General features: G+C 47.3%; 1 protein-coding gene across 5 annotated transcripts in view; it reads left to right on the forward strand.

The window, feature by feature from the left end:
* The window catches only part of SLC13A3 (solute carrier family 13 (sodium-dependent dicarboxylate transporter), member 3), a 130,368-nt gene extending 109,594 nt beyond the window's left edge, over window positions 1-20,774 (forward strand). For all 5 annotated transcript variants that reach the window (XM_011928854.1, XM_011928858.1, XM_011928855.1 and 2 more), the window contains 4 exons: window positions 3,059-3,171; window positions 12,186-12,347; window positions 15,072-15,209; window positions 18,410-20,774. In XM_011928854.1, coding sequence (XP_011784244.1) covers window positions 3,059-3,171; window positions 12,186-12,347; window positions 15,072-15,209; window positions 18,410-18,586 — 590 coding nt within the window. In that variant the 3' untranslated portion in view covers window positions 18,587-20,774. The remainder of the gene's footprint in view (window positions 1-3,058; window positions 3,172-12,185; window positions 12,348-15,071; window positions 15,210-18,409) is intronic.
* The last annotated feature ends 4,765 nt before the right edge of the window (window positions 20,775-25,539 follow it).

Below are 25,539 nucleotides of genomic sequence, written 5' to 3' on the forward strand. Positions count from 1 at the left end.
AAGTTCAAGGTTGCAGTGAGCTGTGATGGCACCACTGCACTCCAGCCTGGGCAACAGAGTGAGACCCTGCCTCAAGAAAAAAAAAAAAAAAAAAGAGTGGGAGAGAGAGACAAAGAGAAAGAGAGAGATAGGACCTAGAACCAGACGTTCAAGCCAGCCTTGATTTTCTTCTTATACTCACCCCACTATTCTTTTATGGGTCTGAGTTGCACTTGCGTTTCTCAGCCTTTGGTCATTCAAGTATTGATCGAGTGCCTACTATGTGCTAGGCACTGTGCTTGTGGTGGAAAAGTAGTTGATGATGATGGTGATGATGATGATGATGACTACTTCTCTTTCCTCTTTGTCAACTAGCTGTTCCTCTAGAGATCTTCGTGACTCACTCCATCACTTCATTCAGGGCTCTGTCCAAATGCCACCTCCTGAGAAACCTTCCCTGACTGCACCTTCTAGAAAATCTCCCTCCTGTGTTACTCTTTATTTGTTTACCTTATTTTATTTTTCTTCATACCACATGAAATTTCTTGGCATTATTTATTTTTTAAGACAGAGTCTTGCTCTGTTACCCAGGCTGGAGTACACCCACACAGTCTCAGCTCACTGCAACCTCTGCCTCCTGGGTTCAAGCGATTCTCATGCTTCAACCTCCCAAGTAGCTGGGATCATAGGCACCCACCACCATGCCCAACTAATTTTTGTATTTTTAGTAGAGATGGGGTTTCACCATGTTGGCCAGGCTGGTCTTGAACTCCTGACCTCAGGTGATTCACCCACCTCATCCTCCCAAAGTGCTGGAATTACAGGCATGAGCCACCATGCCCGGCCAGTATATTTATTTGTTTATCACCTGACTTGCCCCCTGGAATATAAGTTCTCCAAGGAGATGAATTTTCTCTGTTTTGGCCATTTCTGTATCCTGAGAGCCCAGAAGAGTGTTTGACACATGGCAGGTACTCAATATATATTTGCTAAATAAATAGCCAAGGACTTGCTCTGGGCAAGGCCCTGGGATGAGTCCTTTGCACAGAGCGATCATTTCATCTTTCCAGTAAGTCTCTGAGGGAAGTGCTGTTACCCCATTTTGCAGAAGAGGAAATCGAGGCTCAGAAAGGTAGTGACACTGGCCCAAATCACACAGTTGGGGCACAGCAGAGCCAGGATTCAAGTCTAGTTTAAAGCTTGTGCCTTTAGCTACTGCTGTAGACAGCCAGCGAATATCAGGTTGAGCTGCAGTGGGAAATCCACATAGTCAGAGATTGTGCTTATGAGAAATAGCAGCAAAGGCATGGTTGGATGGGAAAACAATAAAAACCATGGTAGCTAACGTTAACTGAGCGCTTGGCATGTGACAGGCAGTCTGATACGCACTCGCCATTTAATCTGCATTACATGGGACCCTGCTCAAGCCCTTCTTCCTTCCTCTGTCCCTTCACTTTTTCAGACCTTCTGTACTTCTTTAATGAAATATTTTATCACCTGAAGGCAGAGAGCTGGGCCACCTGTCATGTCTGGTTGCCTTGTCCAGTTCTGGGCTTAAGTGTATGTTGCATTTGGCCCAAGAATCCCCTCAAGGTACATAACACCTGCACTGCATGTAGATACCATGGGCTGCATAAACCTGTGGGCTGCATGCACCTTTGGGTTTCATACACCTGTGGGTTTCATAGACCTGTGGACTCCATACACCTATGGGCTGCATACACCTGTGGGCTGCATACACTTGTGGGATGCATACACCTGTGGACCGCATACACCTGTGGGCAACATGCACCTGTGGGTGGCATACACCTGTGGGCTGAATACACCTGTGGACTGCATGCTTGCTGGTAGAGGGATTTTATTAAGTAGCTTTTATTATCTTTATTTCCTGACTATAAAATCTTGTTTTAGGTAAACCACTGAGTAACATTTGGAAAAAGCTCAAAAGGAGAAGCAAAATGTCCGTAACTGCTTGACCAGGAACTGTCCTGGAAGATGGCAAACTGCCTTAAAGGAGTCAGACCCATCCTCCCTGCTTCCCTGGTCACAGTCTGCCAAGAAAAGTCCTATTTCAGGAGTGATTACCCCGCACCAGGCATGGGTCTAAGTGTGTCATATACATTATTTGACAAATATTTACAGAGTAACCATCAGGTGTCAGGCACTGTTCTAGACCCTGGGGATGCAACTATCAGCTAACTGGAAATGCCTCATCTCCCTGCAGATCCACCACTGTCCTGGTTGGTGCTCACAGGCACCCCCCTGGTTCTGTAATGTGCCATGTGCCGGCTGAGGAAATGGGGCTCAGGGAGGCAAAGTCACTTGTCAAGGGCATGCAGTGAGCCAAGACTGAGGACGGTCTGTCTCCAAGCCTATGCCCCCAACCCAGGGATGTCACACTACCAGCCACGTGCCAGGTCCAACCCACCACCTGCTTTTGTAGATAGAGTTTTATTTACAACCAGGCCCACATGTTTAGGTATGGTCTCTGGCTGTTTTCATGCCACAGTGACGGAGTAGTGACAACAGAGCCTGTCTGTGTGGCCTGCAAAGCCTCAGTGATTCACTCGCTAACCCCTTGCAGAAAGTCTGTTGACTCCCCCGCCCACTGTCCTCACCACTGCAGCACTGCCGCTTTCGAAGAAATAAAAATCATCCCATCATTTCAGGGCTCAAAAATACCCTTTGTTTCTATTTTTCTAGAAACATGTCCTTCCTCTTTTTCTTTCCTCTCTGTGCATGTTCCAGTACAAAGAAAACCTGTTCTCTTATAAATGAGGGTAAAAATAGCTCTTGTGCCAAAGGGCTGTTGGGAGAGTTAAGTTACGTCCTGCATGTGGAGTTTTTAAAACTCTCAAGCTGTGGGAATCATGAAAATTGTTTTCACTGGGAATAGCGCAGCTCCCCTATCGCGATGCCTGTGCACTCTGTCCCTCAAGCTCCGAGCCAGATGCTGGATCCACCACTTGGCTTCCTGGGGACCCCTGAGTGTCCCCAGTAAGATGGGGCTGCAGGGCTGGTGGCCTCTGCCTCAGGCTGAGCGGCCCTGAGTGTGTGCTGAATCCCTCTCTCTGCCCAGCTCCCAACACAGAGACAGAGCCCTTGCTGACCTGGAAGAAGGCCCAGGAGACAGTGCCCTGGAACATCATCCTTCTCCTGGGAGGGGGCTTCGCCATGGCCAAAGGCTGTGAGGTAAGACCCCCGGCCCCCCCAGCCAGCAGGAACAGCGGGAGGCAGGTGTGGGCGGGTCCCAGTGCTGGCTGCAGCACCAGGATCAGAGCAGGTGAGCTGCACGCGCCCTGGGGGCACAGCCGGTTTCCTCACCTGCCAAACTGAGATGATCATAGTTCATTCCTCACAGGTCCACACTCAGGACCAGGTGCTACAGAGAAAGAAAGGAATGAGTTACGACCTGGATCCTTAAGGAACTCATGATGGACAAAATATTAATATAATACTAATACTAATAATATTAAGACTCGAGGGCTCTGTGACTGAAGAGGGATAATAACATATTGTGCTCACCCAATGACAGACACTGTTCAACATGCTTGTGGAGGCAGAAGGATGGCTTGAGGCCAGGAGTCTAAAATCAGCCTGGGCAGTATAGTGAGACCCTCTCTCTTTTTTCTCTCTCTCTCTTTTTTTTGGGACAGAGTTTTCGCTCTGTCACCTAGGTTGGAGTGCAGTGGTACCGTCACAGCTCACTGCAGCCTCAACCTGCCGGGCGTAATCAATTCCCTCACCTCAGCCCCCCAGGTAGCTGGGACTACAGGGAGGCCTCACCATGCCCAGCTAATTTCCTTTTGCATTTTTTTGTAGAGATGGGATTTAAAAAAAAAAAAAAATTAGCCGGGTGTGGTGATCCCAGCGGAGTCATGATGATAATGCTACACTCCAGCCTGGGTGACAGAGCAAGACCTCATCTTCCCCGTCCCCCGCAAAAAAAAGGAAAAGAAAAAAAACATGCTTTACACATTAACTCATTTAAACCTCCCAACAATGCTATAAGGTAGATACCATTATTATGCCCATTCTCTAGATAAGGAACTTGAGACACAGGGAGATAAAGTACCTTTTCCCTAATGTCACACAGCTATGGAGTCAGGACTAGAATCCAGGCAGTTTGCCTCTGGAGTCTATGCTCTTAACCACTCTCATATAAGTCCTAGATAGTAATATTAATTAGTTCGTGGATGTTATTATTAATGTTATTCCGGAGGGCTTTGTGAGCTGAGAAGTCAGGGCTGGGACCAGGGTGGAGCAAATGAGGCACAGGGAGTGCAGAATTTCAGGGAGTGCTCACTCTCCGGGGTGTGTAAGTGCGGGTCAGCCAGCCCAGCTCCCAGGCAGTGCGATGTCGGCATCCAGCTTCTGTCTCCACGCATTATCTCACTGAATCGCCACACCAGCCCTAAGAGCTGGGTAATGGTTTTCTGCCTCTTTTACAGATACAAAAACTGAGACATGAAAAATTAAGCAACTCTCTTAAATTCTTACAATTGCACTCTGCTTGGGAGCTGGGGTTCAAATTCTCCCTGATTTCAGAGTCCAGACTCCAAATTGTTCACTCCAGAATTTTGCACATGCCAGCCGTTGTTCGAAGTGCTTTGTGAATCAAATATGACTCAGTTGATCTTTATAAACACCACTGAATCGGATACTATCACTGTCTCCATTTTAAAAATGAGGAATCGGAGGCAAAAGGAGGCTAAATAGCTCGCCTACATTTGCACAGCCAGGAGATGGTGGAGCCAGGATCTGAAACCAAAACTCGTGTGGCTGAGCTCCGTCCCATCCCTGAACGCCTCGTAAACCGAGGCGTTCAAAACCACAGCCAGTTAAGAGTCAGTCTGCAATTAAGGATAAGGGAAGCTGAAATTATTTCTTTTATTGTCTTCTCTTGTTAATTCAATTTTAATTTTCAGTTTCAAATGAAGTTACAATGTTGGACACCTGTTAATCGTGTACACTGGTCGGAAGCCCAGGCTTGGGAATCTCAGTATCTGGTCAATCTAGGCTCTACCACTCCGTGCTGGGACACTTTGAGCAGGTTTCTTAACCTCTCTGGGTTCCTATTTTTCTCATCCATAGATTGAGGCTCAAAGCTGTTACTCTACAGGGTTGCTGGAGAAAATTAAAGAATAACTGCCCGATACATATAGCTGTTAAGAAGTGCTAAAAACTGCAGCACACCAGCTCATAAATCCTTATGCCATGGTTTCTACAGGTTGGGCTTTCAGGAAGTAGACTCCAGGATGGAGATTCGCAAGCGTGGGCATCATTAGGTTGTGCCCTTGGGGTCACTGTGGTAGGGAGAGGAAGGAAGCAGGAGAGGGCAGAGGGAGAAATGCAGCTGGAGGCAGACCCAACCCCACAGGACCACTGGAGCTGAGATGGCCCTCACAAGCAGTCCAAGTAATCAGAGACAGCCAGGCCTTTGTATCCCAGCATCCATCTGTCTGGGGACACAAGCTTCCCCAGGTGCAGGTATGGCCTCAAGCGAGGCTGCTTTTGGGGTCTGAGACAGCTGACTGCACTCCCTTAGTGGGGGCAACAAGACCTCCAGTGACGGGGATCTGGGTGGCACATTCAGGCGCTCTGCACAGGTGCCCATTTTAAAATAAAATATGTGTTACTTTGTTCATTAAAAAAACACATAAATAACAGTACAGACTTCAAAGGGAACAAAGGAATAGATGAGTAAAAGGACTGTTATTTGTCTCCATTTTAGGACTCCTGAGACCCAGAGAAGTTAAGTAACTGGTTCTTGGTAACACAGCTCATTAGTAGCAGGGCTAAGATTTGAACTCATGTCTATCTGACTTACGCTATTGCCTCCTGCTGGGGGTGTCTTAGGGAAGGTTTTCTGAAGGAAGTGACATGTTATCCAGATCCTGAAGAAGTGTGCTGTACGATGGAACCAGACCATCTGGATTGGAATCACAGATTTCCCACTTCTTAGGTGTGTGATCTTTGTCAAGTTACTAAACCTCTCTGGGCCTCAGTTTCCTCATCTGTAAAATTGGAATCACAATGGCACCCACCTGGTAAAGTTGTCATGATTATTAAGTGAGTCAATATATGCAGAGAAATGAGAACACAGCCCAGCACAGTTGGTTATTATGGTTAGACACTGAGGAAAAGGAAGATCAAAATCAAGAATCAGGTGGAGGTTCATGGCTTGAGCAACTTGGTGGAAATGGTGCCATTTACCTCGGTGATCTGAGCCCAGCCTGGACTAGAGGAAGGAGGCTGGATGAGATGACCTTGATCCAGAGGTTTCCCTAAGCTCCAGGAGTGGTGTGGGGAGCACTAGCTCTCAGTGGAGGCTGGGTTGCGGGATGCTGGGCATGCTAAGAGGCCACCCTGGCTCTGAGCCCAGCCCTGGGCAGCTGGCCGGAGTTTCTCTTCAACAGGGGCTTTGTGTAGTAGCTGTTCCTTTCCCCAGCCTCTGCCGTACCATCCCCTCCCCAGGCAGCCGCAGCCGGGCCCAGGAGCGACCAGAATGCTTATGGCACATCCTGGTTCCTGGCCCCTGCCCCACGCTCTCATCAGACCACAGCCTGGCAGCCTCCTGAGGATCGGAGGTCCCTGGATGCAATCCAGGGTGAGCCTGGGTGTGTTGACTCCCAGCGCTGGTCGTGAAGGGCAGGAAACCTATCGTAGCGCTTACTCTGAGCCTCGGCAACTCGCGTAAGCCCACTTAGGGTCCTCACTGCAGTTTTCTTCTGCCGCAAAACCATATAGTCATGACTCTGCATAGACTTAAACTCAAGTCCAGCGTTTCCCTTGGCCAACACAGAAAGTTGTATGGGATAATGTAGGTCCCAACACTGGCACCTACCTCTCTTCCCTCCTAACACCCCTCCAGTCTCCTTGGCCCCTTCCTCAGCCACATCAGACTCACATGCACCCCACAGCCTTTGCGTCTTCCCTTTCTCTGTTGAATTTTCGTCCTGAGAGCTCTGAGTCCTCACTCTTCAGGTCTCAGCCCCTCAGAAATGCCCTCCCAAGCCCCTACGTCTAGAATAGCCTCCCACCCCAGTCCCTCTTCCTCTCATGACCCTGCCTATTCCTGTATACCACATCTACCCCCCAAATGATCCTGTGGGCATGTTTATTGATTGTGTCTCTTACTAGAATGGAAGCTCCATGAGGCAGGCAGAGATCGTGTCTGTTTTATCCACCACTGTTCTAGTCACCTAGAAGACACTGGGTGCATAATGGTGCTTAACACATCGTTGTTGTTGTGACCTACAAGATGGGCTGCTTTGAGAACTGCTAACAGAATGTATGGAAAGTACCCAGAAGAGTGGTGATATACCCCAGGTGCTCAAACTAGGAGCCATGCTCATCTTCACTATTATTATTACTGTTATTATTGCATCAACTCATTGATGAAAGGTTGATCTTATTCTGTTGGCACAACAAACTTACAAATATATTGCGGTGATAGAGGTAAGGAGAAAATGTGTATCCCCCCATTTCTCATTTTCTGCCAGAAATCTGTCATCTTTATTATTGATACCGTTTCGCTGTGTCCCCGCCCAAATCTCATCCTGAATGGTGTAGTTCCCATGATCCCCACACGTCATGGGATCTGGTGGGAAGTAATCAATCATGGGGGCGGTTACCCTCATGCTGTTCTTGTGACAATGAGTGAGCTCTCAAGAGATCTGATGATTTTTTTGTAAGGGGCTTTTCCCCCTTTTGCTTGGCACTTCTTGCTGCCACCATGTGAAGAAGGATGTGTTTGCTTCCACTTCCACCGTGACTGTAAGTTCCCTGAGGCCTCCCCAGCCATGCTGCATTGAGTCAATTGAGCCTCTTTCCTTTATAAATTACCCACACTTGGGTATGTCTTTATTAGTAGAGTGAGAGTGGACTAATACAATTATTATTACCCTCATTTTATTGGACAGACAAGCCTGATGACATGACTAAGATCCAGATTCTGAATCTTACTAGGGCACATCATATTATTTATTTGGGCAAATCACTGAGCTTTTTTGGGCTTCAGTTTCTTCAACCATAAAATGGAGATAATTGTACAGATGGTTCCTGACTTCACAATGATTCGACATATGATTTTTCAACTTTCCCATGGTGAAAGAGTGATATGCATTCAGTAGAAAAGGTACTTAGAATCTGGAATTTTGATCTTTTCCCAGGCCGTGGTATGTGGTAGGATACTCTCTTGTAGATGCTGAACAATTATGAGGGTAAACAACAGATCTTCTACAGTGTACAGCATTGCCAGATGGTTTTGCCCCAGTGTAGGCTAACGTCTGTGTTCTGAGCACGTTGAAGGTAGGCTGGGCTAAGTTATGAATATTGAACTTATGCATAACAAACCTCCTTATAAGATGCTCCTGTACTCTATGTCAAAGACACCAGGAAGAGAGGACCTGGTTGAAGTAAGAAAACAGGAGGAAGAGGGAAACACCTCTGCCAACTCAGTCTCCCCACCTCCCATCTTTGCAAGGTGGCCTTGGGTACTTCTGGTCATCTTCAAGGCCAATAAGGAACATTAATTTGACAACCACTGCACTGGGCAATTTCTGAGTTCCAGCACTTCAGGCATCTTGTGACTTCATGCTACTAGTTATGGCAGGCACTAACCAAGCACCCAGCCACTTTCCTAGGCCCTTTATAGATTCGCTCTTTTTCTCCCAACAATAACCCTCTGGGAAAGGCACTATCATTATCCCTGGTTTACAGATAAGGAAATTTTAGCACAGAGAGGTTAAGTGACTTGCCTAGGAAGTTAAGTGACAGCTAGAAAGGATTAAGCTGGGAAGCAAACTGAGACTGACTCCAGAGCCCCTTCTCTTCACCTTCGGGCCATGCCACCTCTGACCTTGGCTGTTGCTGGTCCCTGGAGTCCCTGGGAACACTGTGGGGCTGTGTGTTTCCAAGGAAACAAGGGTTCCAATTCCTAAGAATATGGGAAAGAGGCTGGGGTGTGGGGGCTCATGCCTGTAATCCCAGCACTTTGGGAGGCCTAGGCAGGAGGATCGCTTAAGCCCAGAGGTTCAAAACCAGCCTGGGCAACATAATAAGACCCTGTCTCTATAAAAAAATCACTTTAAAAAATTTAGCCGTGGCCGGGCGCGGTGGCTCAAGCCTGTAATCCCAGCACTTTGGGAGGCCGAGACGGGCGGATCATGAGGTCAGGAGATCGAGACCATCCTGGCTAACACGGTGAAACCCCGTCTCTACTAAAAATACAAAAACTAGCCGGGCGTGGTGGCGTGTGCCTGTAGTCTCAGCTACTCAGGACACTGAGGTGGAGGCTTGCTTGAGCCCAGGAGATAGAGGCTGCAGTGAGCTATGATTGTGCCACTGCACTCCAGTCCGGGCGACAGAGTGAGACTCCGCCTCAAAAAAAAAAAAAAAAAAAAATTTAGCCAAGCGTGGTGGTGTGTGCCTGTAGTCCTAGGTTAAGGGGATCGCTTGAGCCCAGGAGATAGAGGCTGCAGTGAGCTATGATTGTGTCACTGCACTCCAGCCCGGGTGACAATGTGAGGCTCTGTCTCAAATAAATAAATAAAAGAAAATGGGAAAGGGCAGGTGAAGTCCCTTTAGAGTCCCCAGTAGAACCCTACGCAACAGGGGTTTTCCTCTCTTAGGAAGCTGCCAGACCTCCCTCCAGTGCTGGAGCTGCACCAAGGCCTGTGTGGCTGCGGGGACGCTGGCTGGAAGCCCGGTCACTCAGAGGCCTAGCTACGGGGCAGTTCCTGGCTTCTCACTTGCCCGAGTCATTAATATTCCCTCTCTCTAGCCCCTCTCCATTTAATTGCGCACAGAGCTGTCAGGTCAGACTCTTTGCCAGAGCTGTGGCTATAGGAAAGACCAGAGGTCCCATTTTCTCCCTGCAGCACTCTTTGCAGCTAGGGGAGGGACTGTGGCCCCCACGCTGCCACTTACCGTATTCCCCAGGCTAGCAGACAAACTGCAGATGTACCAGAAACACCTTCGTCTTACGAGGACTCTTCTGGGGAAAAATAGTTTTAAGCATTTATTATTCTTCCATTGAAGGTAACTTTTAAGTCAAATTGTAGGGGCAAGTGTACTATTTTATTTATGTAAAAACTGTATGCCGTATTCTATTTTATTTTATTTTATTTTATTTTTGAGATGGAGTCTCGCTCGCTCTGTCACCCAGACTGGAGTGCCGTGGCATGATCTCAGCTCACTCCAACCTCTTCTTCCCTGGTTTAAGCGATTATCCTGCCTCAGCCTCCCGGCTAGCTAGGATTACAGGCGTGCACCACCACGCCTGGCTAATTTTTGTATTTTTTTAGTACAGATGGGGTTTCACCATGTTGGCCAGGCTGATCTCACACTCCTGACCTCAAGCGACCTGCCCCCTTTGGCCTCTAAAAGTGCTGGGTTACAGGCATGAGCCATGATGCCTGGCCCTGTCTGCTGTCTTCTAGAATTGATTATGAAATTTTTAAGTTCTGAGTAAGCAAAGACTTTTCTATTGAAAGTAAAAGTATATATATGAAGTGTCTTTGGCATACTGGGTTGATAAAAGGGCTATCGTAGCAATACATTGGATTCTGAATGTTAACGAACTAACCCAGCTCTGCCCTAGATCAGCTCCAAAACCTACAGCTTTGTTCTAGGTCTAAGCAAACGGTCGCTTTATTGTGATCTTACTGCATCACAGTTCCACCAGGGGGCAGCATTGAGCATATTTTGACATCCTCTGCTTTGCCGCTTTGTGGTTATAATGATGTGTTGGGTCAGTTATTTAAGGATGCATTTGACGGTGAGAGGACAGAGGTGTGGAAGAGTATTATAGATGTTATACACTGGTAAGTAGGGTAAGTTCTGGAGAAGTCAGCAGAGAGAGCACCCAAATAATTCTGCAGCACTGACAGGGGAGTGGAGTCTCGGTGAACTTCTCTACCCATCTCTGCCCTGGAGGACTGGAGTCAGCACTGGGCATTGCTCTTAATTTAGAGGCAAGGTGACGGATTGGTGTGTCCAGATGAAGATGCTGATTCGCAGGGAGCTTTGCAGAATCACATCATCTTATGGAGGTAGATGGGTGTCTCAGGCACTACTTTTAGGGACCCTGGGTAAGTCATAAAAACTTTTTCAGGCTAAAGTTCCTCATCAGTAAAACAGGGACCAATAATATTTACCTTTCAGGATGGTTGGGAGGAGTCAAGGAGCTAATGCCGGCAGGTGCCTGGTCCCCTGTAAAGTCTCAATAATGGTGATTCTTATGAGAATGAATAATAATGCAACGTTACTATTTGTATTATCATTGTAATAATTATCCTTATTACTGTTCATATATATGTTCATATATATTTCATATATGTGTGTATATATACATATATATTCATATATATGTGTATCATATATATACATATATATATATATTGCTTTTGAGACAGAGTTCCTGTCGCCCAGACTGGAGTGCAGTGGCGTGATCTTGGCTCACTGAAACCTCTCCCTCCCAGGTTCAAGTGATTCTTGTGCCTTAGTCTCCCGAGTAGCTGGGATTACAGGCGCACATGTAATTTTTGTATTTTTAGTAGAGGCGGGGTTTCGCCATGTTGGTTGGGCTGGTCTCAAACTCCTGGCCTCAAGTGATCCACCTACCTCAGCCTCTCAAAGTGCTGGGATTACAGGCATATAAATACCATTATTGATAATTACATTGATTGTGTTGCACTTGATGTATATCTGATACCTGTTTTATATATGATATATAGTAAATCTTGTATATATATTTCATACATATTAATATATTATTAAATAATAATTATAAAAATAATGACTATTTTATATAAGTGACTACTACTATTTGGGTAATTAATAACCTTCATTGGAGGGATGAGAAGTTTTACTACTGAGGGTCTGGTTTGATTTCCCTCTCCCACTTAAACTGGCGCTTAGGGGTGCTAAAACCAAATGGATTATTGGAGACCCAGGGATTTGGGTCCCTGGCCTGTATGAGATAGAGTGGAGAGCAGTTCAAGAAGCAGAGAGGCTGCTGGCTCAGATGTGCGACCTTAGCTCAAATGTGTGACATCAGACACGTCACCTGCCCTCTCTGCACCTCAGTCTCCCCATCTGGGAAGGGGTACAGTTGTCATTGTTGTGATCTATCCTAACCCTCTCTGGGGGCAGCAGCTGGGGACAGGCTGGGGTATGAAGGAATGCCTTTCCCTCTGCAGGAATCAGGGCTGTCTGTGTGGATTGGCGGGCAGCTGCACCCGCTGGAGAATGTGCCCCCTGCCCTGGCTGTGCTGCTCATCACTGTGGTCATCGCCTTCTTCACTGAGTTTGCCAGCAACACAGCCACCATCATCATCTTCCTGCCGGTCCTGGCAGAGCTGGTGAGGGTCCTTCTGGGGAAGAGGGGAGCACCCCTCCCCCAACACACATTCAGAAATCTTCCACCTGCCAAGGGAGCTTCACTGGGGTCTACAGTTGCCATTGCTGTCTTACAAAATACATGAAAGTGTGTTAGAACCACAGTACAATTTTTTAAAATACTGGATGTTTTCCTTCAAAAAATGCATACATAGAGCAAGTATTTTCAAAGTGCTCCCAATTCTCTCTTTTGGGAAAATTAACCCATGGTGATATGGAGAGTTTTCTAGAACAGGTGAATTACCAAATTTGGATTAAGAAGAAGTATAAAATCTGAGTAAACAAATGGCCATAGGAGAAATTCTAATGGTAAGCAAAGCAGTAGCCTCCGTCTAAAGCAGGGGTTTCAACACTGTTGATATTTGGGGCTGGATCGTTCTCTGTATGGGGCTGTCCCATGCACTACAGGGTGTGCAGCGGCGTCCCTGGGCTCTGCTCACTACAGACAAGTGGCGCCTTCGTAAATCATGACAATGAAATGTCTCCTAGCATTCCCACATATTCCCTGTCGGGGGAACAATTTCCTTCCCCCCACCCAACTGATAACTACTGAGCTAAAAATCACCAGCCCCAGGCTGGGCTCTGCAGCTCATGCCTGTAATCCCAGCACTTTTGGAGGCTGAAGCAGGCAGATTGCTTGAGCTCAGGAGATCCAGACTAGCCTGGGCAACATGGTGAGACCCCATCTCTGCAAAAAGTACAAAAAGTAGCCAGGTTTCGTGGCAGGTGCCTGGGCAACAGAGCCAGATCCGGTCTCAAAAACAAAAACAAAATCACCAGCCCCAGGTGGTTTGCTGGGTGAGAGCTAGCAAATTTGCAAGGAATAGAGAGTTCCCAACTCAGCTGAACTGTTCACCAGCAGAGAAAAATAGACAAGGTCACTCAACTTATAGCTAGCAAAACCCTGGCCCCAAAACCAAATAAGGAGAGCAAGGGAAGAAAAAGCTGTAATTCAATCTCACCTGTAAAAAGAGATGGAAATAGCAAAATGAAACCATGATTGTATGAAAAGAACAATATATACATGATCAGGTAGCTTTTATACTAGGAGTCTTAAAAAGGAAACTATCAAGATAGTTTTATATTTAAACAGATTAAAGACCAGACCATATAATTACCTTAATATAACCCATGCTAGTAAAATTAAATCAATGATGCAAGTAAATGCTTTGTATGCAAACAGTGATGCCCCAGCACACACACCTGCAGTACTTTGTCTTTGGTTTCTGTTTGCTTATTTCATGCATCAATTTATCTGTGTTAGCACACAGATATACACTGTGTTATTTTTCAATGACTGGAGAATATTCCATTATAAATGGACAGTTGTTGGTTTATTTAAGCAATCTCTCTGCCCAGTGGAAATGTAGGTATTTCCAGACTTTGCTGTTATTCAACAATGACGTGTCATGTGAGCCTTCTCTATGCGTCATTGATTACATCTAGAGAAATTCCTACAACTGAGATTCCTGGGTCAAAGAGCATGTGTATTTGAAATGTTGTTAGAGATGAGGAAATTGCCCTCCAAAGTGGCTCACCATTTTACAGCAATATGGGGTGGGGGTCCTCAGGGAGACCTGGCGACTGAGAGAAATGGGAGTGCTAAAGGGGGTATGGGGAAGATGAGGGAGTGTAGAACCCAGCCAGGTCTACAAGGGGCAGCTTTTGCTGGAAAATACACTTGCAAATGACTCATTCTTGTAAACTTTGCTTATCATCAAAATCAAAAAACATTTTACATGCAAGGGGGTGATTTTAGAGCTTTTTGAGAAAATAAATATGCTTTGGGTTGCGAAAATTCCCTAGAAGGCCCAAAAACATCCCATTTAAGTAAAATGCCAGAGAAGTGATCAACATGAATTGTAGGTGGGAGAGGTGACAAACTAGTGGCCCAGTAGCTGCGGCCAGCTCGCATGGGGGTTTGATGCACACAGTCTTAGAAATTTGGAAGAGCTGCCAACAGATGCTCTCATGAGCTCTCTTTCACATTGAAATCCAGGGATGCCCCCAACGAGAGGTATCCAGAGGCCAACTCTGGGTTGAGACTGTTTGGCTGAGGGAAGGAGCAAGCAGGGGAAGTGTTATAAAGCCCTGGTTCTCAGTGCACAGTCCTTACACCAGCAGCACCGGGGGAACATGTCAGGAATGCAGATCCTTGGGTCCCACCCCAGACCTGCTGAATCAGCAATTCCGGGTGAGGTGGGGCCAGCCCTGTGGGCTTTAACCAGCCCTCCAAGTGCTTTTCTGCACTCTCACATTGGAGAAGGAGCATTCTAGGTACATCACCGCAGCCCATCCCTGATCAAACCACAGTGTGGCCCTTGAATGTCACTAACCCTGGGAATGTTCTCTCCACCTCTCTCTCAATCTGGTTTTCTTCATACCTGCTTGTGTCTGTTTCTGCCTGTGCATGTATCTTTCTGACTGCCTTTCTCTCTCTGTCTCTCTAACTCTCTCTTCGCACTTGTCCCTGTTGTTCTCTGCCACTCTGCCAATCTCTGTGGATGTCTTTGTCTCTCTGTCTCTACGTCTTTGTGTCCCTCTTTCCAACTGCCTCTCTCTCCCTCCCTCTCCCTCTCTCTCTCCCTCCCTCTCTCTCTCTCTCTCTCTCTGTCTGTCTCTCTTTCTCGCTGTGGTTGCTCTGCGTTGGTCTCTCTCCGGGTCTCTCCCACCTTTTCTGGGCCCAGGCCATCCGCCTGAGAGTGCATCCCCTGTACCTGATGATTCCGGGCACAGTCGGCTGCTCCTTTGCCTTCATGCTCCCGGTCTCGACGCCCCCCAACTCCATCGCCTTCGCCTCTGGACACTTGCTGGTCAAAGACATGGTGAGTCTGGGCATTTCCCAGCAGAGGCCACGGGAGGTGGGTGGGCAGCAGGGGGCGGGCAAGACCTCTATGCAGGACTCCTGCACCCTGACCCCACTCCCCAGTCTCTGAAAGGTCTTTCCGAGTGGGACCAGGAACATACATTTTAGCAGAGACCCTGGGATGATTCTTGCACTTAGACAATCTCAGGAAACACTGCCTTAGTGACTAGTTTCAAAAATTTGCTCCAGGGACAAGGGACGCCCCCTCCCTCTGGACCCCACTTCATGCTCACGATCTTTAGGAGAGAGAAGCAGCAGGCACACCCTGGGACTGGGCCTCAGTGCTCAGCCAGCTGGGAAGGAGACAGGAGCTGAGGACTGTAGCAGTGGGAGGACCCCACCAGCTTTCAGCAGGGCCCAGTCATTGGCAATGTGTTTCCTCTCCCGGAAGGTCCCTGCTGAACCAGCTCCTCCCTTCCCACTCCTGACTCCTGCAGCCTTTTCCCTCCCCACTGGCTTTGCAAATAACCCTTCCAAAGCTGTCAAAGCCAAGAAGGGCGACCTGCCTAACCCATTCACGATGCAGGCCCTCCAGGCACAAGACCCCTGCAGGACACATGGGGAGAGAGAGAGCAAGAGTGGGAGCGAGGCAGAAAGGGAGACACAGAGCAAACAGAGAAGACAGGAGACAGAGATGCTCATTAATTTGTTTATTGATTGCAGCAGTATTTACTGAGTGCATTCTATGTTCCAGCCACTGGGGACACTGCAGAGTGGGAGAGACACCGATCTGCCTCCAAAGAGGGTGCTTTCTATTGGTAGAGACAGGCGTCAACAAGTGCAGCAGATTTTCTTAAATTATGTAAATTTCAATATTGCTAGGTGCTCAGAAGGAAATAAAACATGAGGAAGTGTAAGAGGACGGGGGAGAGGGGTGGCAGGGAAGCCCTCTCCAGGAAGGTGACATGGGAGCTGATCATGGGAAGCAGCCAGCCTCCCAAAGAAAAAGGGGAAGAGCAGTCCCAACGGAGGGCGTAGCAAGTGCAAAGGCCTGGGAGTGAGGAATAGCAATGAGTGCTCCAGAAATTCAGGGCTGGGAGACTGGGATGGCTGCAGTGGCGTTGGGGAAGGATGAGGTTGGGGAACAGCGGGGGCAGGGCAGAGTTGGTATCTTATTCAAACCACGGTGAGGACCCTCAGTAAGCAGGGCAATGATGTGATTTCACTTCTGTCTGTAGAAGATCATTTTGGCTGCTGGCTGGAGTGGATGGTTAGGGTGGGAGGGACAAGTGTGGAAGCAGGGAGGCTCCTTAGAGAAAAAGACTGAGAGGGCAGCATTGCGAACAGCACAGATTTGGAGAAAAAAGACAGCCAGAGAAATGGAGAGTCCCCAAGAGGTAGAGACTTGCAAGAGATGTGGAGGGATACAAGGGGCACTCCCGGTCCGTCAGTCCCGGGCAGGGATGGCCCACCTGCAGGTTTGTTCCTGAGAGTGATGAGTTAGGTGTTAATTAAATAGCTAACATGGGACTAGAAAGAATTTCGAGCCCTGGCAAAGGGAGACCCAATCCTCCCCCAGTTTCCCCAACGTGTCGGCCAGGCTCTCTCTAATCCTCCGAAGGTGCCAGGGCTTCCACCTCTGTGCCCTCAGAAGAGAGGCAGGACAACACACGCAGTATGTCCCCCACCCGTCCATGGTAATATTTATTTAACACCTTTTCTAAATCAGCTTAACATTAAAAACAAAAAAACTTAATAAGAATATTCCGGAAGAAATGTTTCCAGTGCATCCATCAATGGAAAACCGGTATTATTAATATATGCCATGGCATAAAAATAAATGCAAAGCGGCAAAACAAAAGAATTAAGCTCTCCCTGATAGCAGCGGACTGGAGAAGGTTCTGGGCCTCTCCTTGTTAAAAGGGCAACTGACAGAAGCAGAGAAGTGCTGAAGCCATGGTGGCCCCGGTGAACCCCAAAAATCTGAGACAGGTCTCAGTAAATTTAGGAAATTTATTTTGCCTAAGTTAAGGACGCACGCCTGTGACACAGCTTCAGGAGGTCCTGACGGCATGTGCCCAAGGAGGGTAGAGCACAGCTTGATTTTATACATTTTAGGGAGGCATGAGACATCAATCAACATATGTAAGTTGAACATTGGTTTGGTCTGGAAAGGCGGGACAACTCAAAGAGGGGAGGGGGCTACCAGGTCATAGGTAGATAAGAGACAAATGGTTGCATTATTTTGAGTCTCTGATGAGCCTTTCCAAAGAAGGCAATCAGATATGCATTCATCTCAGTGAGGAGAGGGATGACTGAATAGAATGGGAGGCAGGTTGGCCCTAAGTAGTTCCCAGTCTGACTTTTTTCTTTAGCTTAGTGATTTGGGGGCCCCAAGATTCATTTTTCTATCACCCCCTAAGTGAGACTTTCTCTGGGAGGAATAGACAGAAAAAGAATTAGAAAGGAAGTAACTGTCTCACCATGTGATTCAGGCTGGGCTATGTGAAGGCGGGGCAGCCAGAAGACCCAGGTGGGAAAATAGGGATTTTCAGCCCAGGGTGGACTGAATGGTCTAAGAGGCCAACCAGGGTGGGCACATCCAAGAGGCCAGCCAAGGTGGGAAGCAGATGGGCACATCCTCCACTGACAGAAGAAAAATGCTTCCCAATGGACAAGGGTAGCCTTGACTAGGACTCCCTGACTGGACTGGACCTGAAGTGTATGTGTGTGTGTGTCTGTATATGTGTGTACTTATGTGTGTTTGTACATGCATGTGTATGTACACGTGTGTGTGTATATGTGTGTGGGATGGGGGTATTTAGTGATCAGACAAGATTATTTTAGGTGACCTTGGGCAAGTCAACTTCTCTAGGTCTCATTTTCCTCTTCTATACAATGGGGATTAATAAGAATCACCTTTGTAAGGTTGCTTTCTGGGTTAAATGGCATAACCCTATGACAACTGCATAGCACACAGTGCCTGGAACCTAGAGGCCATCAATGAATGGGGACATTTGCAGCTCTTTGAGTGACAGCCTAGGGTAGTGTAAAGATTGAAGAGTCCCAGGCATTGACCCACCTGGGACTGTGTCCTGGCTCCATCACTTCCTGGCTGTGCGATCTTGGGTGAGTGCCTTCCTGTCTCTGAGTCTGAATGTTTGCATCTGTATGGTGAGTTAGGTGCTGACCCCTCCCTCTGTCTGGGCTCTATTTCAGGTGCGGACAGGCCTCCTGATGAACCTGATGGGTGTCCTGCTGCTCAGTTTGGCTATGAATACCTGGGCACAGACCATCTTCCAGCTGGGCACCTTCCCAGACTGGGCTGATATGCACTTGGTCAATGTCACAGCATTGCCACCCACCTTGGCCAATGACACATTTCGGACCCTCTGAATCCCCCTAGGGGACTCCCTTGAGGCTGAACCCTCTCAAAGGGCTGTCACCATCACCTGCTGCTAGGACACTACAAAGCAATCAAATAATTCTTTTCTTTAATCCAATATGCGGCAAGCAAGGGTGACCTCCAGTGGCCCACTCGGGTCCACCAGCCATTATCTAGGACACTTTCTGTCTCTCTCATGCAGTTCAAAGCCCAGATATCTCTCAGATCTGCTGCCTGAGAAATAAGCTCCTTTATCAGTGAGCTGTTTTATCATTACGATACAAAAGAGCCCAGTTTCATCAACAGTGAGCAAATCTGGCATCGTGTTTGTCTGGTACAGCTGGGATGGGAGGCCATTCATTTCCATGGGCACAGCTGACATTATCCCCCAGTGATTACTGTCAGTTACACTGGAGAGACCACCTTGTCTTTAAAGATCACTTTCCTGGGCTGCAATGTTCCAACTGAGTTGTTCCAGCTGTTCACAACCAATGTGTGATTTTGCTTAGTTGGTGCCCATTCTGCACCAGTTGTTTTACCCCTGCCGATAACCAGCAGTCAGAGATTCTTTTTTAATCCTTGGAGACAGGGAAAGGGACAAATAGCTTTCCAAGGACATGAGACTGTGCAAAGCCTCTTTGCTGTTTCTCGGGGCTCCTAAGCATACCAGGGGAAGTTCTAGAAACCTCAGCTGACACCTCGACCCGAGAGATTTAGGATTCTCCTGTTTCTTCTGGGTCAGTTTGGCCGTATTTCTGGGGTCAGGCCAGGCCTGGGTCCTGCCCTCCCATGGGGTGACTCATGACCCGTCCAGCCAGGACCCTCCTACATGTGGCCCCCAGAGGCCTCTGTGGCTGCAAGACAGTCAGTTGCTGCTTGTCCCAGCAGGTGGCCTTGATCTCTCCATGCACCACCTTAAGTGGTAGTTATCAAAGGCCCCATTTGTCAGGGGTGAGAGAAAAGTCAAAAGATAAATTGGGGACTTGTGAAAGGCCGGGGTAAAATGTCTCAGGCAAGCAAAAGATTGTCCCCGTCTACATATGGGTAAAACTGAGACATCCCCTTGAGCCCAAGGCTGGAAGTGGTGTCTGCCCTCAAGGGTTAATCCCTCTTTGTTCCAAGCAGAAGCATTCTGGCATCCCAGTGAAGAGCACAGGCCCTCAGTGTCTGCTGAATGGAACGGCCCAGCATTAGCCCAGTATCAGAAAAGACACCAGCCTAAGGGCCCTGAATCGTCACACTTCCCTTTCCTAAGCCTCTGAGGGTGGAGATTCCCCTAGGAGTGCTTGGCCAGCTGGGAAGGCAACACCCAGCTGTACTTGTTAATACAGCATAAGTGAATCATGGGCATTTCCCTGAGAGCAGTGGGAGAGGCCCTCTGAGTTGGAGGTTGAGCTCCACCTCCTTTCCAAGCGAGCACTCAGTGCTGAATCACAGTTACAACCCACTGGGGCTGGTGGGAGGTATGTTGTATGGGACTGAAAGCAAGAGGTTCATTCAAAGAGAAACTGCTGGGATTTGTAACCAGATGAATCATGATTTCAAAGACTTCTGATCAAAAATACTGTGAAATAAAGAATGTTAATCAACATTGGACCTGGAGATGATCTGCCTTTCTGAACCTAAGAGAGCTTCAAAGCCCCAGATTCCTGGGCTGGGGATTCCACAGAGTTGACCTGTCAGATTTTCAACTGCTCTCCCCTCCCCTCTCCAGCCACATACTCAAACTCTCCTGCCTCAGGGCCTTTGCACGTGCTGTTCCCTCTGCCTAGAACACTCTGCTCTCAAATATAAGTCTGGTTCCCCAACTCACTTTATTCAAGTGCCTGCTCAGGTGTCACCTTCCCTGACAGGCTTCCCTGACCGCCTGTCTAAAATATCACCCTCATTACTCTCCACCCCCTTACTCTGCTATATTTTCTCCTTAATAGTTAGGACACTGTATAACTTATTTTCTTATTATCTTCTCCCTCTAGAATATAAATTTATGAAAATACAAATGATTTTTTTTTTACTGCTGTAACTCCAGCTCCTAGAACGATTTCCAGCACATAGCAAGTGTTCAGTAAATATTTGCTGCTTGAATCTGCACCAAAATTAACAAGAAAGCCATCCCGCCCTCTGATCTGGGGTCTGTTTTGTTCATTACTTTGTTCACTCCTTCTTCCATTTATTCATTCAATAAACATTTATTGGGAACCTGTCATGTTCTGGTTCATTGTCCCACCCATATGGAACTTACATGCTGGCAGGGGAGACAGGCAATAGGAAAATAAACAAATAAGTCATGGGTTATGATGCCGGCTAAGAGAAAAATGGCCAAGATGTTAAAGTGACTCAGAGGTTACTTTAGCCAGGGTGGTTGGGGAGGACTTCTCTGAGGAGGTGGCATTAGATTGAGACCTGAAGGAGTCAGCCAGATGCTCATGGCAATGTGGGAGGAAGGGTGAAGGTGGGAGTGATGGGGAGTCCCTGGGGAGAACATTCCAGGCAGGGGGACTGCAAGTGCAGAGGTTCAGATGAGCAGATTGCTTCACTTAGCCAGGTGCTCTGAGCTGTAACTTTGTGGCATTTGGACATCTAGAGTCTGCCTCTTCTGGCTGGTTACCAGGCCTCTCTGCAGCTTTCCTGAGAAGGCATCCTAGCTTACTCTGACCGGATGTTACTCAGTCCTTGAAACCTGAAGGGCTTTACCATTCTTAGTGAAAAAGATCTGCAGGCAGAAGACAGCAGCACCATTATGGTGTGCTCATGGCAGCGTGGGAGCAAGGAGATGGCAGGGCTGGTACAGAGGCATTGGAATACACCAAGGGCTCATGTCCAGAAGATATGCAGAGCACCCCAACTCAGAAAAGACAAAGCAAATGAACAAAACCTTGCTTTTGTTATCTGTGACTGCCTAACAAACCATCCCCAAACTTAGAACTTTGAAACAGCAACTTCTCGGCTCACGTTTCTGCGTTTGGACAGAGCTCTGCAGGGATGGCATTGTCTCTGCCCCATGAGCTGGGAGTTTTGCTAGGCCTGGAAGGTCTGCAATGGCCGCTGACACTTCAGGGTCTCTCTTCACGTGGCTTCTCCAGGAGTCTATCCTGGACCTCTTTACATGATAGTAGCCTTCAAGAACGACAAAAATCGAAGCTAAAAGGCCTCTAAGGGCAGGATGTGGAAGTCTAAGGATGTCAATTCTGCCAAATTCTATTGGTCAAAGTAGCCCACAGGACTGCCCTGGTTCAAGGGGAGGGAAACAGACTCCAGCCCTCGATGGTAGGGGCAGCATCCACCAGGGAGGGGAGGGACAGCGGGCTGCCATGTTCGGAAGCCACTTACTATAGGTCCCAAGGGAAAAATGGACAAAAGTTGTGACATGTCATCCTGAAAAGAGATATCTACCTGGCCAACAGGATTATGAAGAGATACCCAAACCTACGTGTTTATAATTTGCAGGGAAATGCAAATTAAAAGAAATTCAACAACATGCCAATCAGACTGGGAAAAATAAGAAAAGCAGACAATAAGTCCTGGTAGGATATAAGGAAACAGAAACCCTGTCAGCCCGGCCAGCAACTTGGAAGTAATTAGGGGTATTCATTATCTGTATTTCCTATGACCCAGAAAACGACTCCATGGGTCCTAAGGAGACAGTGTCAAAGGATATTTGTGCCACGGTTGTTTGAAGCCACCAAGGTGACCATCACCGGGGGAGTACTGAAATAAAATATAAAGGAAATACACTAAGGAAAACACAGGAACACATAGAAGTGATGAACTACAGATACACAGAGTGACAGGTTACACACAGACATATTCCAGTATGGGTGTCAAACAGATACAGAGTCAAGTAGGTGGAGAAATGGACGTGGTGATGGTAGTTGTAAAAAGGAGATGAAATGAAAGTCATTAAACAAGGAGTTCAGTAAGCCTCATTGGAATCCTGGCTCCCTCCATCTCTAACATGCTGTGTGACCTTGAGCAGATCTCTTTACCGTTTTTTTTTTTTGTGACTGGATCTTGCTCTGTAGCCCAGGCTGGAGTGTGGGGTACAATTATAGCTCACTGTAACCTGAACTCCTGGGCTCAAGTGATCCTCCCACCCTAGCCTACTGAGTAAAAAGGACTACAGGTGTGCACCACCATGCCTGACTTATTTTCTTATTTTTTCTGGAGACACGGTCTTGCTATGTTGCCTAGGCTGGTCTCAAACTCCTGGCCTCAAGCAGTCCTCCTGCTTTTGCCTCCCAAAACACTGGGATTATAGGCACGAGCCACCGCACCTGGCCTACTATTTTGGATTTCGATTTTTTCATCTGAGAAATGAGAGCACATAGGTGGGGTCTCAAGAGGAAGTAGAAAGCATGCAAACTAGCGAATTTGTGGAGAGTTCAGTGAAAGGTCAAGTTACAAGGTGAGCAGAGAGTAGGGGGACCACAGGGAAAATGTGGGACCCCAGTGCTGAGAAATCAGGGACCGAGAAGTAGAAGAGCACCTCCCAGCCCAAGGCCTTAAGGGAGCAAGCTCCCTGATGGGATCTGGGTCCAGGGACAAAGCTGGCTCTTGGTGACTGCAGGAAGGCGAGGGCTCTTCCTCTCCTCCATCCCTCAGCTCTTCTGAGGAGTCAGGGCTCCTTAGAGAAACCAACAAACAGGGTGTGCATGCATGTGTGTGTGTGTGTGTGTTTCTCATCAAGACAGAAGGAGAAAGATTTCTTTCAGGAATTGGCTCACACCATTGTGGAGGCTTAGTGAGTCCAAAATCTGATGGGGAGACCAGTAGGCTGGAGAGCCAAGAAAGTGCTGCAGTTGGAACCTGAAGGCTGTCTGCTGCAGAGAGTCCTCTTGCTCAGGGAGGGTCAGTCTGTTGCAGTATTCAGGCCTCCTATGAATGGATGAGACCCACTCACGTTCTGAAGGGTGATCCGCCCTACTCAAAACCCACTTACTCAAATGTTAATCTCATCTCAAAGCATACTCACAGAAACATCAAGAGTGATGCATAACTAAATCTCTGGGCACCACGGCCCAGCCAAGTTGACACATGAGATTTTATGTGTTGCACCAACAGGAGTTAGAATGCAAGAGGGGCTTTGATGCAGCCTGTCCAGGTCCACTTCCCGGGTGCAAGGCAGGGAGGAGGAGCATGGGGAGGGGTCTGGAGAAACAAGCTTTGAGAAGAGTACGGCACAAAGGGTTGACACATCAGAGCTTGAAACCTGGGGCCAGCCCTCAGCCAAGTTTTGTTTGTCCTCTCCCCAATGAGGTTTTTTTTAATGTTTTTCTTTCTTTCTTTTTTTTTTTTTTTTTGAGATAGGGTCTCACTCTGCGGCCCAGGCTGGAGTGCACTGGCCTGGTGTGATCTCAGCTCACTATAACCCCCATGTCCCAGGCTCAGGTGATCCTCCCACCTCAGCCTGCAGAGTAGCTGGAAGTGCACACCATCACGCCCAACTAATTTTTCTATTCTTAGTGGAGATGGTGTTTTTCCATGTTGCCTAGGCTGGTCTTAGGCTCTTGAGCCTCAAATGGTCCACCTGCCTTGGCCTCCCAAAGTGCTGAAATCACAAGGGTGAGCCACTATGCCCGACCCCTGGTGAATTTCAAATTATTATTTGCTAGTCATTAAAATTTAGGAGATTTCACATAAAAATCTGGATTTCTGCTTCTCTTGGAAAGGAAAATACCAGATCTAACAATATGAGACCCTCACTGGCATCTGGCAACAATTGTTTGGAGCTGAGTAGTTTGTGGAGGAAATCTTAAGTTGGAACATAAGCATTCATCAGCCTCAGTCCCCACCACTCTTTAATGTCTTATACTGGCTCTCTTTGTTCAACTCTGTCACTTTCCTGGCTTGTGAAAGTATTTGAATCTACGACCTTTGAATTGCATGATCTGGGAGGTCTGTTTCAGCATTAGTGGTCATGGGTTCTAATGACCTAGAGCAGCACTACCCACTGAACTTTCTGTAATGATGGAAATGGTCTACAACTGCCCTGTGCAACACAGTAGCCACTTGCTATGTGTGGCTATTGAACATTTGTAACGTGGCTAGTTCAAATTGAGATTTGTCATAGTAGAAAATTGTAATACGAGAAAATAAGTGTAAAATATCCTGTCAATTTTTATATTATTTACATGTTAAAAGGATATTTATGATATGTTACATTGAGTAAAATATTTTATGAAGATTAATTTCTGTTTTTAAAAATTCAATATTTTAAATTTTAAAAATGTTATGTATCAACTTGGCTGGGCCATAGTGCTCAGATATTTGGTCAAGTATTATTCTGGATATTTCTGTGAGGATGTTTTTAGATGAGACTGACATTTGAATCACTGGACTTTGAGTAGGGCTACTGGAAAAGTTTAAATTGTGCATACGGTTCGAGCTGGCTCACATACTGTCGCTATTGGATAGCACCAGCAGTACAGGAAAATTTTGACTGCTTCTCTATATTCTCAAACCATCTGGACAGTGGCAACATTGAAGAAGGCTGAAGAATTCATTGACTCTAATATTCTATGCAGCTGGGTGCAGTAGCTCACGCCTGTAATCCCAGCACTTTGGGAGGCTGAGGTGGGCAGATTACTTGAGCCCAGGAGTTTGAGACCAGCCTGGGCAACATGGCAAAAGTCCATCTCTCCTGAAAATAATACTCTGTGGATCTCTGATTCTGATCCCAGGCCAGGCTCTCCAGGAAGATCTGAAGGCTTACCTCTTCCTCTTCCTCTTCTGTCTTATGGCTCTGAATCCTCCACCCACAAATTCCCCTCAACAACGCTGATTCTATTTTTGATGATTCAGAAGCACCTTCCGGATGTTGTGGGCCTTGAGGTCAGGCCAGCCTTATATAGACAGAGGTACTGCCTACATGTACCAAGAAAAGCCAAAAATATCTTTTGCCTGTTCATTCCTTATGTCCCCATGCTCCCAAATCCTACATATCCACCCGAGGCCTTCTGGAAAC

The sequence above is a fragment of the Colobus angolensis genome, unplaced genomic scaffold (genome assembly GCF_000951035.1).
Source record: "Colobus angolensis palliatus isolate OR3802 unplaced genomic scaffold, Cang.pa_1.0 Scaffold8, whole genome shotgun sequence".
In the NCBI taxonomy this organism is placed as follows: Eukaryota; Metazoa; Chordata; class Mammalia; order Primates; family Cercopithecidae; genus Colobus; species Colobus angolensis.